Here is a 16,826-nt window from a genome sequence, read left to right as displayed (position 1 = left end):
ATGTACCACTCCCCCGCAGGGGGTTGCGGGTGTCCCGCTGCGGGCTGTAGCGCTCACCGACACTGTCAGCCTTCCTCCGGTGCTCGTCAGCGGGTAAAGAAGAGAGCGGCCGCCGTCGGGCGGGGACGCACGGAGCGCTTTTGCACCGGTCTACGGGCTTCTCCCTCCCCGCGCCGTGTTCTCGCAGTGGTATCGCCCCAGCTGCCGGCTGCGGCGCGGCCCTGGCGGAGCGGGAGGCGTGCGTTGGGGCGGTGTTGGTTTTGGGTTGGTTTGGGTTTTTTTTTTGTTTTTTTTTTTGGCTCCCTCCTGTTGCTATAGCGACTGCGGGGTGCCGCCTCCACCCCTCTCCCGCGCTGGGCTGGTACACGTCGCCGTCGTCGCCACCCCGGGACGTCTGCGGGGCCCTTCCCAGGTACGGGGGTGACGGGGAGGGGAGTGCAGCCGCGCCCGGGCTCGGCGAGCGTGTGTGTGTCTGTGTTTGGGGAGCGGCGGGAGGGGGGAGGAACGCGAGGGCATCTGGGGGAGTCTCGCCGGGGGCCACTGGTGGTCCGGCCGAGGGGGCAACGCAGCCCAACCCAACCCCTCCGTCGGGGGAGCCCGCCCTGTCATCGCCGCTGCCGCAGCCGGCACGGCCTCGGCGGTCGCTGCCCGGCAGGTGAGGCTGGAGGGAAAGCTGCGGCAGAGCCTTGGTGCGGGGCTGCCCGTCCGTGGGGTATCCTGGGGGGTCCCCGGCCCTTCCCCGTAGGGTGGGCCCTGAAAAGGGGCCCCACTCAGTTTGCGGCCGGGCCTGCGTGACCGCCCCGGGGCTCTGGAGCCGATGGCGGGGGGCGGGGGTGTCCGCAGAGGCTCCGCAGCCCGGAGAGGCAGAGGCTCGGTAACCTGTCCGCAGTGCTGAGCCTCGATGAGTGACTATTAACATCCCCATTGTCCGAAGAAGTTGGTGACCCGGGTTTGGAAGACGTACCTGAAGGTCACCGGCAAGTGGATTTTGGGTTTTGTGGTGTTGTTTTTTTCTTTTTCTTTGTGTTTATTTTGTTTTTTGTTTCTGGCTGTTTGGGATTTTTTGTTTTTTTTTTTTTTAATCTTCTTGCCTTTGTATATAAGCACAAATACGATCTATTTCCCGTATGTAGATTATTGGATTTTTTTCAAACCCGGCTGACATCTCTCAGCGTAGGTTCGTGAACATCAATGCACGATAAATCATTCGGTCCATCACTGCTTTGCCGACTGGGAATACACAATTCACCAGATTTTTTCACAGCAAAGTCCAAAGAAAATGTCTTAAGAAATAACTAAGGCAATTTTTCTCCCATCTAAAGTTGGTTGGGTTTTGTAGTTTTCTTGTTTTTTTTTCCTTGAGTAGTACGTTCTACTTTACTCTTGGAACCTAATTAGATTTTACTTAAATAGACCAGGTTTTAATGCTATGGAAATGCTTAAAGACATTATTTTCATAGATTATGTAGAACATCTTTGAGTGCTGCTGGTAATTCAATTGATTCCTGTTCTCTAAGTGGATTCATGCAGGTATTCATTTACAAATGAAGAATTTTGATGTGTTCTGTCAGCAAAACGGCTGCCCACTTCTAAGTGATTCACCTAAATCTTTTATTTATTAAGTGGCAGCACTCTTGTCGGAGAGCTGCTAAGACAGCTTTTTAGGCCATGTTTTGTTTTAGGGAGTATGGATACAATCCAGTAGTCCATTGATTAAGGTATTTAAGTGAGATAAGGGAAAATTTCTTGGCCTCTTTGTTTTGGGGCAGTGTCTGTATCAGATTACTCCTAATTTTTGTTGACAGTAATATTGCAAGTTTGCCACTTTGTTAGGTTTTATGGGAGGGTTGAGATTTTTTTTCAATCAATGTTGGAGCAAGAACAGCTATATCTCAGGTGGGTGCTATACCCTGCAAGGCAATGGTGGGTTTTTATGCTCTCTGCTGTGAGAAGTACTGTGTGCATCCTGGCAAAAACAGAAAACTAAACTTCTACTGTGGCAAAACAAACAACACTAATCAACCAAACATGGCCCCGATGACCTTGTGTGACTTTTTTTTTCCCCCCTCCTTTTTTTCATAGAGGTGGATCAGGGTTGGATGACATAGAGTGCAATGGCTGAATCCATCAAGGAATGCAAAAGGGGCTTAAACCAGCCTTTAAAATCTTTTCTCTTTTGTGCGTTCATACAGCATTTTTTCTGTCTTTGAAAGTTTGCTACTAAAATAGTGATGTAGTTATTTTTTTTAGTAAAATTAATGAAGTATACACGGTTGTTCTGTTGATTTATTTTTTAACTGATGTGAGAGGTGAGCTGCTTTAAAAGAACATGGAAAACTACTTGAATTTATTTTTGTGTCCTAACTGTAAGAACATGAAAGCAGACGTCTTTCAGAACATTATAAAATGTTTTGTTATTGGACTGTACATTCTCTTCTGTACAGACTGACCTAAATCTGGCATTCCTAAACCTAAGCATCTCTCTAGAATATTATTCTTATACTAGATAACAGGAGAACTAGTGTCACAGATAGTGTAGGAGTGAAGGTATTATTTTTCGTTACTTAAAGTCCAGCCATGCCTGTTTCCCATTGTTCTCAAACACGTGTGTTTTGCTTTTTAATCTAGATGTGTGCAGATTATGAGAAAATCAGGTCTGAATAACTTCTTTTTACTCCATAAAAACAAGCAGATACTTTTTGGTGAAATAAAGGAAGATTTGAACTAATGCCTTGACGTTTTGGCACAATGCCTTAGTCTTGTACTTCAGATACCTACTGCTGGCAAGTTGAGATGCAGAGTTCTGGGGGTGCTTTCTGCTGTGGACCGAGGAGCCCTTTAGTGGGATTCCTCTGGGAATCTGAATTCTGGTATGAGATGTTTCACATTCCACAGCTACAGGTGACCTTTCAAAACATTGCACAGGTGATAAGTTATGAAAACCATTTACTTCTAACTCCTTGTCAGCACTTCGACTGTTTATACTGAGACTTCCTATTCCTTTGTTACTGTGTGAGAGATCCACGTGCATGGAAGGAAAAAAAAAGTTTTGTAAATAGGAAAATGTGACTGCAAAACTTCCAAAACAGGCAGAGGGGAGACAGAGTCATGCGTCTTAAATTATTTTTACTCTGTGTCGAAACTTGATCAGATGACCTGTTTATTGTGATCTGTCAGTGCCTCAACATATTTTTTTGTTATTTTACAGTACTTTAGCTATGCCAGAATTTAAGTGGGCGTTATCTTTTTGTAACTGTGTGTATGTTTTAGTTTACCAGGAAATTTTGGCTTGCTATGAGGACCGAAGATGGATCCAGAAGAGCAGGAGTTACTTGGTGATTACAGATATAGAAATTATTCTTCAGCAATTGAGAAAGCTTTGAGAAACTTTGAGTCATCAAGTGAATGGGCAGATCTTATATCTTCCCTTGGCAAACTCAATAAGGTACAGTCTCACAGGAATATTTATGATTTTTTTAATTATCTTTGTATTATTAACTTTTCTGTAACTTACAGTATTTAACAAAATTAAAACTTCTGTCAAGAAAATCATTACTTCATACAGGAAAGGTAACAGAAGCAGATAAGTCAGTATCTTATATATAAATGTGAGAAATTCCATTAAAATGAACAGAGGTTTCCTTCAAATGGCACTTGTGCCTTTTATACAGCTAAATTGATTTCAGTTTTGCATCAGAGAAACCCACAGGATGCTGGTTACTCACCCTAGAGCAGCTAGAAAGTCTTTATATAGAACAGGAGGCCACAAGTTTTAGTATATATTTAAAAATCACATGCCCATGCCCTTCCTTTGTATTTGGGTAAATAATTGATTTGCTGTTAGTGGTGCCTATTTTATGACCACGGAAAATATGGCTGAGTACAGGATTAAAAAGACTTTTACAGAAAAAAAACTAGGAAGTGTGTTCTCTCCTCTTGCTGAAGAAACAAGGTTTGCTTTGGTTGTATTCCACTTGGTCTCTTTCAACATAAAGCTCTTCCTGAGTGTGTGTGGGGCAAGGCTAGTTATAGTCATTAGGGAAATGAGAATGGGAGGAGGCAACTCCTGCAGAATTCATAAGGAAACATCTGTTGTCACCCGATAGATGCCTCACATACCATTGCTGTTATTGCTAAGCCTTAACTCTACAGAGTTTTCAAAGGGGAGGAGAATCCATAGAATCATAGACTATCTTAAATTGGAGGAAACCTATAAGGATAATTAAGTCTGACTCCCCGCTTCTCACAGGACTATCTGAAACTAAGCTGTAGGACCGTGAGTGTCATCCAGACACTCCTTGAATTCTGACTTGCTTGGTGCCAAGACCACTTCCTTGGGGACCCTGCTGCTGTGAGTGGCCACCCTCCCAGTGAAGAACTTTCTCTTAGTGTCCAGTCTTAACATCCCCTTGTGTAGCTTCATTCCCTTACCTTGTGTGTTATCATTGGTCACCAGAGAGAGGAGATCACCACCTCTTTCTCTGCTGCTCCCCTTGAGGAAGTTGTAGACTGAGATGAGGCCCCTACTCCCTCAGCCTTCTCTTCTCCACCCTGAACAAATGACCTCAGTCTCTTCTTTCAAGTCTTGCCCATGAGACCTTTCACCATCTTGGTCACCCTTCTCTGGACTCACTCTAATACTTTGATGTCCTTCTTTACACTGAGGTGCCCAAAAGGTGCTCAAGCTGGGGCTGCACCAGTGTAGTGTAAAGTGGGACTGGCTAGCTATGCTGGGCTTGTTGTACCCCAGGACATGGTTGGCCCTTTGGCTGCCAGGACACACTGGAGACCCGTATTCAACTTGCCATCAACCCAAACCCTCAGATCTCTTTCCACGCTACTCCTCTCCAGCATCCTTCCCCCCAGTTCTTATGGAATCCAGGAGGGGAATCCAGCACTTGCTCTTGTATAACTTCATATGGCTGGTATTTGCCTACCTCGGTAGTCTATTCATAGTTCTATGCCCTCAAGGAAGTCCACAACTCCTCCTAGTTTAGCATCATCAACAAACTTAATGCACATTTGATTTATGCTTCCAGATCATTTATAAAAGCACTAATATGCACTAATCCTAAAACTGATCCCTGAGAACTCCACTGGTGACTGGCCACCAGTCTGATGTAGCCACACTCACTCTAACAATTAGAGCCTCACCCCTCAGCCAGTTGCTCACCCAGCATATTATGGACTTATCTAGCTGTGTGCTGGACAGGTTATCCAGAAGGATACAGGGAGACAGTATCAAAAGCTTTGCTAAAGTCCCAAAACCCCACATCTATTGGCTTCCCTTGATCAATGAGATAAAAGGAAATTGAATTGGTTGTGCAGGACTTTCTCTTCATGAACCCGTGGTAGCTATGACCAATGACTCTATTGTCCCTCAAGTGTTTTTCAGCAACTCCCAGAATAACCTTCTCCATAATTTTACCAGGTGCTGAAGTGAGACTGACAGGCCTGTAATTAGGAAAGGTCTTCCTTCTTGAAAACTAGGACAACATTTGCCAAATTGAGGTTTTTTTAAGGGGAGCCGTGTTCTATCCTAATCGCAAGAGAGAATCTGGGAATTGCTCTGGCAAGAGGATTTACACATTTCTGCCTTCACCAGTTCATCCTGATTCCTGTTGAGTCAATAAGGAAAGCTAGAGGCCAGCAGAATGCTCCTCTGAAAAAGAAAAATAAGAAATACTCAGAGTGAGAAATTTCTCCCCTGTGGGAAGAGGGATTTGATCTTCTATCTTGACCCAGATGATCACACTGAATTGATTCTGATTAACACCTATCCAAAGCTCTTCTTATGCAGGTACAGAATAGCCCAGTTATTTAGTAGCATAGTAGAAACCAAATAAAAAAAGCTTTTTAGCTGTTACATCAGTCCATCTGCTGTGGTATTTTATGATCTCAATCGGTTTAGGAGCTTAGGAATTGGCAGAACAAATCATCCCCTGTGTTGATCTGTTTCTGTTATATGAAAATAAGGATGACATGTGAGGGGAATGTGCCACCAAAATGAAGATTGTAAAATAAGATGTCAGTAGGTATTACCTTTACTTCTGTGATTACCTGGTCTCTTACATCCTGAAACATAATTATCATTGCTGAGTTCCATTTGTGTTTTGGGGAGAGGAGGTGTTTCTAACGTCAGAGCCCAATTTCATTTACAGTCTTCTCAGGGTGAATGAATGACCAGGGAGAGAATGGTTAGGAGGGAGGAGATCAACGGTGACCTTCAAGATCATAAAGACCCAAGCCCCCTGCATGGACAGGGACACCTCCCACAAGACCAGGTTGCACAAGGTTTCATCCAGCCTGGCCTTGAACACTGCCAGGGAGGGGGCATCAACAACCTCCCTAGGCAACCTATTCCAGATCTTTGTATTGTGGCTTTTAATTGTGGGTGTTCTTTCTTACATAGAGGTAATATTTTCTGAGGCTTTTTCTTCCACGGGCAGGCTTCAAAAATGCTTTGTGCTGATGGGTAACAAAAGTTAACACTCACTCTCATCGCCCTTTCAGTACAAGGTCTGGAGGACCTTGTGCACAGGCATTTTCTACTTAAAGGTAAGAGGAAAAGGAATGGAGGGAGCTGACCCAGATCACTTTGGCCTTGACTGAAATGAGTGATCTTGGAGCTCTTGCTGCTGTTTCTCCTGGTGAAGAGACAGCTCTGCTACTTTTTTCTATTACTACTTAGCTACCAAGGATGAACTGAAGGTTGTTTTTCACAGCTGCTCTTTTGCTTCTGTGGTTCTAATTGGTGTTTCATGGTGACTTTGACAGAGAAAGGAATAAAGGGGTTTATTTTTTGTTGTCATTGTCCCTCATCTCTTGCTATTTAAAGTAGGATAGATGAATGCTGTCCTAAAATTGTTTGTTTCTCACTTGTTTTATATGGAGCCTGAGGTGTGTTAACAGGAGTTTTGCATGTGTTTTTTAGCTGACCTAGTCTTCTAAGTTTAGGTAAGATGAATCTCCTCTGCAGTGTTCTGAACTGAACTGCAGATGCCAGGTGTGAGCGTTAGTGAAGGATGGAGATAAACTATATTTTCTAACAAAAGCTAGAGTTGGCAGAATTCAGTAACTTACTCTGCACCCCAAGTTTATAAGGTAAAGATTTTGGGGGTTTTGAATAGTATTTTGGGGGGTACTTGAATAGTGTAGGTTTATCATAGAATGTTAGGTTGGAAGGAACCTCAGGGATCATCTGGTCCAACCCTTCCAACATGATTGTGTGATATGTCTTAACACCCCATTGATATGAGACTTAAAACTTCCCAAAGTGGGGAAACCCACCACTTCCCCTGGGAGAGCATTCCAATGTCTGGCTGTGCAGACAGTGAAAAAATTTCTTCTTGTGTTCTATTGGAATCTCCCCAGGAGCAACTTGTGCCCATTGCTCCTTGTCTTGTCCACGTGACTCCTTGTAAACAGGGAGTCTCCATTCTTCTTCGTACCTGCCTTTTAAGTACTGGAACACTGTAATAAGGTCTCCCCCAAGTCTTCTCTTCTCAAGACTGCACAAACCCAGTTTTCTTAGCCTCTCCTGATATGCCAGGTGAGTCCTCTGATCATTCTCGTGGCTCTTCTCTGGACCCTCTCCAGCCTGTCTGCATTCTTTTTGTACAGCCAGGACCAAAACTGGATGCCATACTCCAGGTGTGGTCTGACAAGCAGCAAGTAGAGCGGGATGATGACTTCTTTGTCTCTGCTGGTGATGTCCTTGTTGATGCAACCCAGCATCCTGTTGGCTTTCTATGCTGCTGCAGCACACTGTTCACTCATGTTGAGCCTGTTGTCCACCAAGACCCCCACGTCCCTTTCCACAAGGCTGCTCTCTAGTCAAGTAGATGCATCATCATGGTGAAGGAGAAACAGTGGATGTCTGTAATGTCTATAAAAACTTATAGGAGAATATGAATGAACAGCTGCAAACACCTAGATTAAACAGGCAGTAAATATGGATGTTATTGCTTTAAAGAGGGGCTTCAGCTTTGCCTTGAAACTTACTCATATTTATCTTGTAAGTATCTCTCTGTGCTTTGCTTCTGTTCAAGCTCTAGTTAATTTAGGATGATCATCCAGTAGCCGCAGCCTAGGCTGCTCCATGCTTCAAGCAACAGGATTATTCTCGGTGCTGTTCTCTCATACAGCTTTAAACCATGTTTTTTATTGGGTTTTTTTGCAAATCTGCATGTGTTCCCTCTTTGGAAAGGACAGCTTTGTGACTAGGGTTCCCAGATGTTCAGCACAGATTGCTGCATCCAGAATACAGTAATCCTTTTCAATTGCCTTAGTACTGAAATGTGATTGTGCTATTGGAGATCTTGCCAATTTTCTCCAATGTTTTAAAAGGAAACAGCTCTGTAAAATCACCTCTATAGAAAAAGATGCTGGGGGCACAGGTTTCTAGGTTTTTAAACCTAGAAATAGGTGGTGATTTAGCATATGTGGGTTTGTGAGTGAATCAGGTGCTTGAAATACGCTTTTCATATCCAAAATGCTTTTCACTGTCTATTCAATCTAGTATATGTATGTATAAAAGTATTAATATAGGGGGAACTTTAGGAAATTAAGAAGCTTAAAATATTACAACATTAGGAAAACCCAAGTGCGTAGCTTGTGTTAGGGTTTTTAAATCAAATTACAGGCATATATTTTCTAGACATTTAAACTGTGAGTGCAGGCAAATACATGAGTGACACAGTTTGCTGAATGAAGACCTGAGAAGCAGTAAATATTGTATTCCACAGTCTGTTTTTGTAAGGAAACTATGAAAGGGGGTTTTTAAAAAAGTATCTGAAATGTACTGATTCACAGAAGAGCACAGAACCTCATTGGCTTTTTGGCAAGTTTGTTTGTTTATTTAATCCAAGTGTATTAAAAAGAACAAAAAAATGCCAAACAAAAAACCCAACCAGCCTACCCACAAAAAGCCAACCTGCTTCTTTTTGACAAGAATAGTGGTCAGGATTTTGTAATGCATATTTGCAGAAAACCTTCATCAACAATTTTTTTATTCTATTTGGATATTGGTGGTATGGAATTTTCACAGAAGCATTACTGGTGAGTTTTGCCACTCAGGCTCACAGGCCATTGCCCCTTTTCTGAGCAAGATGTTAATTTATAGTTACAGTTCACCATGAATACAAAATGTTATAATCTTTGAAAAATCAGTTGTTCTAGAGTGATTTATGCTTACACTGTGGTTGACTTGCTCAGTAACGATAGCAACGTTATCTTTAAAAGAGAACTTTCAAACTGATTTTATTCTTGGATATAACACAGGTGTATAGAGATTATAAATTCATACAGTACTTTTAGTCTTTAGTCTGCAATTTCATATTATTTTTTTTCATAATTTGACTTTCAATAGCAAGTTACTTTTTATTTCTGTATGCTTTTCTCACTTCAAAAACTTGAAGGTGAATATAAATACTTCCTCTATTTGGAAGGAAAAAGAAAACAGCACAAAAATCATTGCACCAGAATTGTTTGTTACACAGCTATTGTTTGTTACGCTTGATGTTACAATATGCCTGTTCTTGAGGAGAGAGAAGGAGATAAGGATATTATTATTCTAAAGTATGCATTTAATGAGAATAGCCATAAATTACACCAGTTGCTTCATATGAGAACTCTGCCACAGCTTTACAGAATTTTTGGCCGAATTACAAACACAAGCACCACTTGCCTTCTGTTGAATGTAAGCCTTATATCTTTGAGAAGTGAAGCTTTGCCTTCTCTTTGCTTCATGAAACCTCACTACAGGTGATGCACAAATGCACAAATTTTTTATTTCACCCCTCTTATAGTATAACTCCAATTCCTAAGCTTTACAGTTTCGTCAAAACCATCCTTGAACCTCATGCTGCTATTTTTACGGAAGTTGAAATTTTATTTAGAATATTTTTTACTTGGGAAATGAATCAGTGGAAAATGGAATGACAGGCTCTCTTTTTGCTCCTCTCCTCACAACCACTGTTGTCTAAAACAAGAATTATAAAATCTTCTAGTTGAAGATTATTTTCTAAATTGATGTACATGCTGCATTTTTCTGAATCTCTAGTTATGTAAATACAAGTATTTACTTTATTTTCTTGGGTTTTTTACATGTAGGCAAATTGATCTAACTGATCTCTACTGGTGCTATAAAGCAGTACAGAATGACTTAAACCAGTAACTGTGTAAAGGTGAATATTCCTCTTTGTATGTATTTCTGTGTTTAGCTTGTTTTAAGACACATGTATATGCTGCTGCAGAGAATAGTCTTCCCTTTATACACTTTACAGCCCATATCTGAAAAAACCCTGAGCCTGCTTATGGATTAGAAAGTGGTTTGTATGTATAATGTATACTCTAGTCAATTATAAAGAAAGCCTGCAAAAAGTTGAAAACTGGATACATGAAAACATGGGTACAAGTCATTCCTTTGCATGTCTCATTTTCTCCTGCCTTACTGATTAAAGTTTTTATTTTAAAAGTCAGTGTGGTACTTCAAATACTTGTTGGTTTTCTGGGATTGTTGGTTGCTCACTGATCTGTGAAAATCAAATCCTGGGATGGTGTAGTAAGCATGGAGTGCTTGCTGCCCATTCAGGCTTCTGAAGCCAACTCTCAGTAGCTGTTCCAGTGACATTTAACATGTCTGACACCAAAACTGCTCATGTGGAAAGCAGTTGGAGATAAGGAGGAAAAGTAGATCATGGGTGGGCTTCAGCCCATATGTAAATAAAGAAGGTCAATTTAACCTCACAACAGTCAAAAGAATGGGTTAATAATAAATGTTACGACAGGTAGGCAGAGTTGTCCTTCTCATAAGTGTTGGATCCTGAATGTGGAAGCAATGTTTTGGGACTGGATACTCATATGCATACAATGCCAGTGATTTCAGGCTTGCTACCACAACATTTTACTGCCTGGAAAAGCTGAAATGATAATGGATTTCAGCAGCACTGAATCTCACAGGAAATTGATTTTTCAAGTCATGGGAGCTCAGGATATTTTCAAAATCAAGCTTCTTCAACTTGTCTGTCAGCTCACTGAAACTAATTTGGAAATATGTATATTATCATGTGAGTCTTCTTTCAATTAACAATTTTAGATCCATCTGCTAATTGATATTTTTCTACCCTTTTAAAATGCTTTGAGCCCTGCCTGGGGAAGCTGTTAAAAAATCTGAGCTGTTCAGCAAAGCAGCAGCCAGCCCACCTCTCTCTGCTGGAATGGCTCTTGGTGTATCCAGTCATCTGATGTGTTGCAGTGTGGTTTTAAATCCCTTGCATCTGCTGGAAGATCAGAGACAGCTGTTAACCAGGAACACCCAGTCTTGAGAAGAATTGTAGTTTGTATCCAACTGTGGATTTCTTCAACTCAAATCAGAAAAAAAGCTTTATGTGCTTTTGAGAAAGGCATTTCAACTCAGAATCATTCTGATGTGATAGGCAAAAACTCTCCTCAGCTTATATATGAGGTTCATAATAAATGTCTTTGCATCTTGCTTCCTATACAGAAATGTTTTCCAGTTCTCTAGGTGTAGCAGTACAGCTGGCACATATACATGTATTGTTCTAAGTCAGTCTCACCGCCTGGAACCGGGACATAGGAAAGTTTCAGTCACCCAGGAGAAATACTTAACACAGTTATCCCTGAATATCCACTATTCAACTCCTAATATACCTGGAGTACTTCTTCCTCTACTGACTAAATGTTTTGATGTTTGGAGGAGGAAAGTTCTTACTTGTTGGTAGAGCTTTACTTGATATCTGTAGGATATGAAATCAACCAAGTAACCTTTTTTTTATATCATTATTTCTGTAATGGATCTAAATCTCTGTGTAATAAGCAGTGAATATTATAGTTTTCTATCTATATTTAAATATTAACTAATAGAATGTTAAAATGGTATTTGTTCAATCTGAAGATTAAGAGGAAAAATAATTACAGCTGGCATAGGGTTTTTTGTAATTACTTCTTTTATATATATAGAGGGTGTGGGCACATACATACCAACCAATGTAAACAGAATGTTTCAAAGTCCAGCTTTCAGTCACCAAACTTCTTACAAATATTAAGGTTTTAATATTGAAATAATACTACTCATGTAATAAAGGAGTAAACCTCAAATACAAAAAACAACTCCACAAATATAAACTGGTTTAGTTTCCTGTATAAAAAATTTCTCTATTCTTGGGTTTTATTTTTAGTAGTTCTTAAAATGCAGCTCTCATGGATGTAATGAGGGAGGGAAGGAAGAAAACCAGTTTGTTATGAAGAACATATGTACTGCGTGTATTTCAAATGGCTTCACATTTCTATTTACTATTGTTACAATCTCTCAGCCTTTTCCTTCTTGAGTAAATTTGATTTACTAGAAGCTCTTTACTAACAGCTGGTCTCTCCGTTTAGCCAGGGCAGCTAATGGAAGAATAAAACAATAGTAGTCTCACAAATTTTATCTTCTTTTGCCCACCAACTACAGTACTTGCATACTTACTCTGCTGAAATGCACCATGGTTCCAAGAATAGCAATCTTTCCAAAGAAAGGTGCTACAATTGGTTTCCCAGAGCCCTGACCTGTCTGCAATACTTAGTTAACTTTTTCCTGTCCTGAAGATCTTTTACTTATCCATCAACACAGTGGATATAGTTAATAAAGCTTATGGGGTGGAGCCACACAATTGCAAATAACTTGTAAGATGTCATTGCCCCATTTAACTATACTTGCTTTGGTTGGAAGGTGGGGTTTTTTTTATATTTCATCTATACCTGAAATGAAAATTTCTGAGGAAAGAGAGTTATTTAATTCTTATGTTATTCCCTGTCCTTAAAAGCTGAGATGCTGCTCTTGTGCTTTCCCTGCTTCCACAGGAGACAGAAATTCCCTGTCCTGTCCTTTGACTTCTGTTCCCAGTTACTAAGCAAAGTAAGACCAGACTTTTCAAGATTGTTCATGACTGCTTCTATATGAAAACTCAAATTGCAGAATTCTGCTGTTTCAGTGTAACAAAATGCATTGATGAGAAAGAACACTTCTCAGTGCACTAGTAGGAAACCTTTTGACATGCAATCATTACATATATATCATCCTTTACAGTATAGCTGTTTATTCAAATCTCCTTTCTTACACAGGCTCTTCAGAGTAACCTGAAGTATTCTCTGTTGCCCAGACGGCTGATCATCAGTAAAAGATTATCTCAGTGTTTGCATCCAGCTCTACCCAGTGGAGTGCATTTAAAGGCACTAGAAACCTATGAAATAATCTTTAAAATTATTGGGACAAAATGGCTTGCCAAGGATTTATTCTTATACAGGTAAACTTTTCTTTAAAAGTGTATACATATCAGAGTGTATTTTAATTAAATTTTTTTTCTTATATATTTCTTTTTTTCCTTTTTTTTTTTTTTTTTAAAAAAAAAAGCTCTGGATTGTTTCCTCTGCTGGCAAATGCAGCAATGTCAGTGAGGCCTGTTCTCCTTGGTTTGTATGAGAAATACTTTCTTCCACTTCAAAAGTCCCTCCTACCTGGTCTTCAAGCCTTTGTAATTGGACTACTGCCTGGATTGGAAGAAGGATCAGAAATTTATGAGAGGTGAGAGCTGATATTAATTTGAAGGCAACATGCAGTGTTTTGCTTTTCTAGGGGATTCTCAAGAAACTTCTGTCAGCTCTCTAGAAGGCTTAATAAAAAAGCTTCTAAGGGTGGAAGAATGGGGAGTCTAAAAGATGCAATGAAAAGTGGTAAAGTAAGAAAACCCTTTTCCCTTCCATTTTCATCTCAGGAGGCAAAGAGGAAAGAAGAGGAAAAGGAGGGTTAAAATAGATGTACTGAGAAAAAAGGAATAAAAACTATTTCTTAAAGCTCTATCGAACCCCTGAATGGTTAACCTGATTGTCTAAACCACTGTCTGTCAATACGTTAAATTTTAAAATTGTAACATGAGAAATCAGCTGAATTCTTTCCAGTCTTTCTATACTCAGTACTTACTCTCAGGTTCTGAAAAACATGAGCAAGAGGAGACGTTTTTAAAATCTATTGTGAAAAAAAGTGTCTTTCAGATAGTCAGGACAATGACAGTATGATAAAGTCAGGATTAGGAGGTCTGCAGCTCAGCACCCGTTTGTGCAGTAGTTTTACTTCAGTTACCTGAACTGTTTTGCAAGATCTTTTAAGAACAACCACTGCAAGTTTTATCCATATGTTTCTTTGCTTAAAGAGTTACTGTAAGTTGCACTGGTAATGTGTTTCCACATGTGTGACCGGTCTGGATGTGTTGGCTGTTTTCTCTTCCCTACTTGTTTTTTGGTTTTTGTGTTTGTTTGGTTTTTTATGTTTTTTTAAGTGTGTACACTACTTCTAATGCCTCTTTTTAATAACAAGTGTTAAATTGAAGGCTCATATCAATTGCTGGAGCACCTAGGAGTGTTCCCAACTTGGTGAGCAGCATTCAGTTGCCAATTTCAGAGCATCAGGTCTATTGATAGGTGTATACCTCGTATAAATCTGCTGTAGAAACATGAATTTCAGTATGTGTTTTTTGTCAAGCAGACTTATAATGGTGGTGTATAGTTTTCTCTTTGCTACAACACTCATTGCTGGAGACTTGAGGGAGGTGCCTTGGAATTACATCTCCTGTCTATCTGAAGCCTTTTTAGGGAGATTTAACTTATTTTGAAACTGAGTAAGTTTGAAGTAGTGAGTCAATTGGAGCTGCAGATAAACTTCCAACATCTGACTTAAGGTTTTGTATTTTTTCTTCCCTGTTCTCGATGGCATTGTTTGCCTCTTTGCCTTGAGCGAACAAGATCACAGGCAGGAAGTGTATGTCACTGGAAAAAATTCAGGCTAAAATAAATTTTATTTTATTTTGTGACATATAAAGATTGCAATAGAAAGCTTTTTAGTTGACTTATTTTGTTGATTCTGGTGCAAGAAAGACAGACCAAGATATCTTACCGAAAACTGTGTTAATTTTAAGTTCAGCTTCATGAGAGTCTCTCCACTGAATGTTTTCAGAATCTTCAACATTGAGGACTAACACTTATACATTCCCTGCTGTTCCTGAAAGTGGTAGAAATACTATCTCAGCTCATGCTTCACCCTAGAAACTATTTCCTTCTTCAACACACTGATATAAGTGAGTTTGCACGCGTTTTCACAATCAGATGGATGAAACAGAAAAGGAAAAAATGGCTTCACAGCTACTTTATAAAGAAATGGAAAAGAACATCAGACTGGGGAGGTTCCCTCTTCTATGCTGGCGTTCTTCTGCTCTTCTCTCTTCTACATTCCTCGTGTGAGGCTTTAATTCTTGCTTAATAGCAAAATACTGGAGTACTGACAGATTTGCCAAAGCAGAGAATATGACCTCAGTCACAGGATCTCCAGAATGATTGCCTGTAAACTAATAAGAGTCTAGCAACAGCTTACATTATTTTCAATTCAGCATTGCACACATCTCACAGTAAATATTTTGCAATCAGAGCTACCGCAGTAATTGGCCAGAGTTTAATGTTTGCAGATAAACTGGATAAGTTTCCAAAGTATGCACAGAAATTTTGTTTTGGTGGGTGTGCACATTTCCAAGGGAGTATGTGTGTTTTGATCATCTTTTTACCATCAGATGCTGGCCATCTTCACATGAAAAGGGTAATACTGATACTACAAAGATGAGGAAATTAAGTAAATCACATCAGCTGCAATACTAGTTCTGTGTATAATTGCCTTTTTGTGTTATAAGACTGAAGTAAAAATCTATTTTCTCCTGTCAAATGTATTTCTACACAGAACAGATGCTCTGTTTGTGAAGCTCTCCTTACTGATGGGCCAAGAAGTGTTCTATGGAGCACTCTGGGGCAGCGTCCTGGTCAGCCCATCCATCAGGCTTCCTGCTTCTCTTTTTGTTGTCAATCATATCAACAGAGAGCTGCCTGGAAAACAGCAGAAGTACATGCTTGGCACCGATTATAACCTCACAGTAAGTTCATTACACTCCTTGTAGAGCAGTCTTATCTACCATAATACCTGCATAATAGCAGATTGTTCCTTCTCTGTATTCAATTAGAATGACATGCTCTTCAAAATACTTTAGAGAGAGAGGGAGGGATGGAGGGTGATGGAATTGCCTAACACAGTTACTTCATGGGAGTATCTCCCTTGAAATATAGCAGAGAATCTCTCTGGAGAATCAGAGAATCTCAGAGAATCTTTTGGTTAGCCTGCAGAATGCAAATCTTCTTTTGAAGCTTGTGAAGTTTTCAGTAATCACTACTGCACACAGCCTATAGAGACTGACTCTCTTTCAAATCAGAAGATAAACTTGACATTTTTCTGTGCTTGCTCTGCATTTGCTTTTGAGGCTGAAGATCAGATCTTTTATAACGCAGTGTATACAATGTTTAATGTGGATTTCTTGAAGTGTTTGCTGTCCTGGAAGACAATTCTGATGTTTGGTATCTTTCTGCTTTTTCAGTTAAATTGAAATCATTAGTAGGCAGTAACTTAGTCTAAGCTTGGGTGATAGAATACCGAATACTAATTAGAGTACTTTATTATCTACATTTGTGAGGTCCTGTCTGATAGCTGGTGATGTTACACTGTGGCATTCTGTGTTATTACAAAACCAAGCATTTCATAAGCATTAATGACTCTTTTAACAGTATTCCACAAAACATGTTTTAACTCATTTTGAGGACAGGAGTTAAATGGTGGAATAATTATACTTTTATTTAGAAAGATACTATTCACATATAACCAAGGTTGCTTTCTTTTCTTCTTGTGATTATTAACAGTGATTGTAGTTTAAATGTTACCATGAAGTAAAGCAAAGTTG

General features: G+C 40.0%; 1 protein-coding gene across 5 annotated transcripts in view; it reads left to right on the top strand.

Moving 5' to 3' along the window:
- The first annotated feature begins 278 nt into the window (after positions 1-278).
- DOP1B (DOP1 leucine zipper like protein B) overlaps positions 279-16,826 on the top strand; it is a 48,480-nt gene continuing 31,932 nt past the window's right edge. For 3 of the 5 annotated variants that reach the window (XM_071753449.1, XM_071753459.1, XM_071753430.1), the window contains exons 1-5: positions 279-412; positions 3,271-3,445; positions 13,126-13,307; positions 13,415-13,585; positions 15,782-15,971. In XM_071753449.1, coding sequence (XP_071609550.1) covers positions 3,308-3,445; positions 13,126-13,307; positions 13,415-13,585; positions 15,782-15,971 — 681 coding nt within the window. In that variant the 5' untranslated portion in view covers positions 279-412; positions 3,271-3,307. Of the gene's footprint in view, positions 413-587; positions 656-3,270; positions 3,446-13,125; positions 13,308-13,414; positions 13,586-15,781; positions 15,972-16,826 lie in introns of those variants that run through there. The other 2 variants (XM_071753440.1, XM_071753470.1) reach the window with 2 other exon arrangements.

This window comes from Heliangelus exortis, chromosome 1, assembly GCF_036169615.1.
Source record: "Heliangelus exortis chromosome 1, bHelExo1.hap1, whole genome shotgun sequence".
Lineage (NCBI taxonomy): Eukaryota > Metazoa > Chordata > Aves > Apodiformes > Trochilidae > Heliangelus > Heliangelus exortis.
Note: the sequence above shows the minus strand (reverse complement) of the source record. Positions and strands in the feature narration are given on the sequence as shown.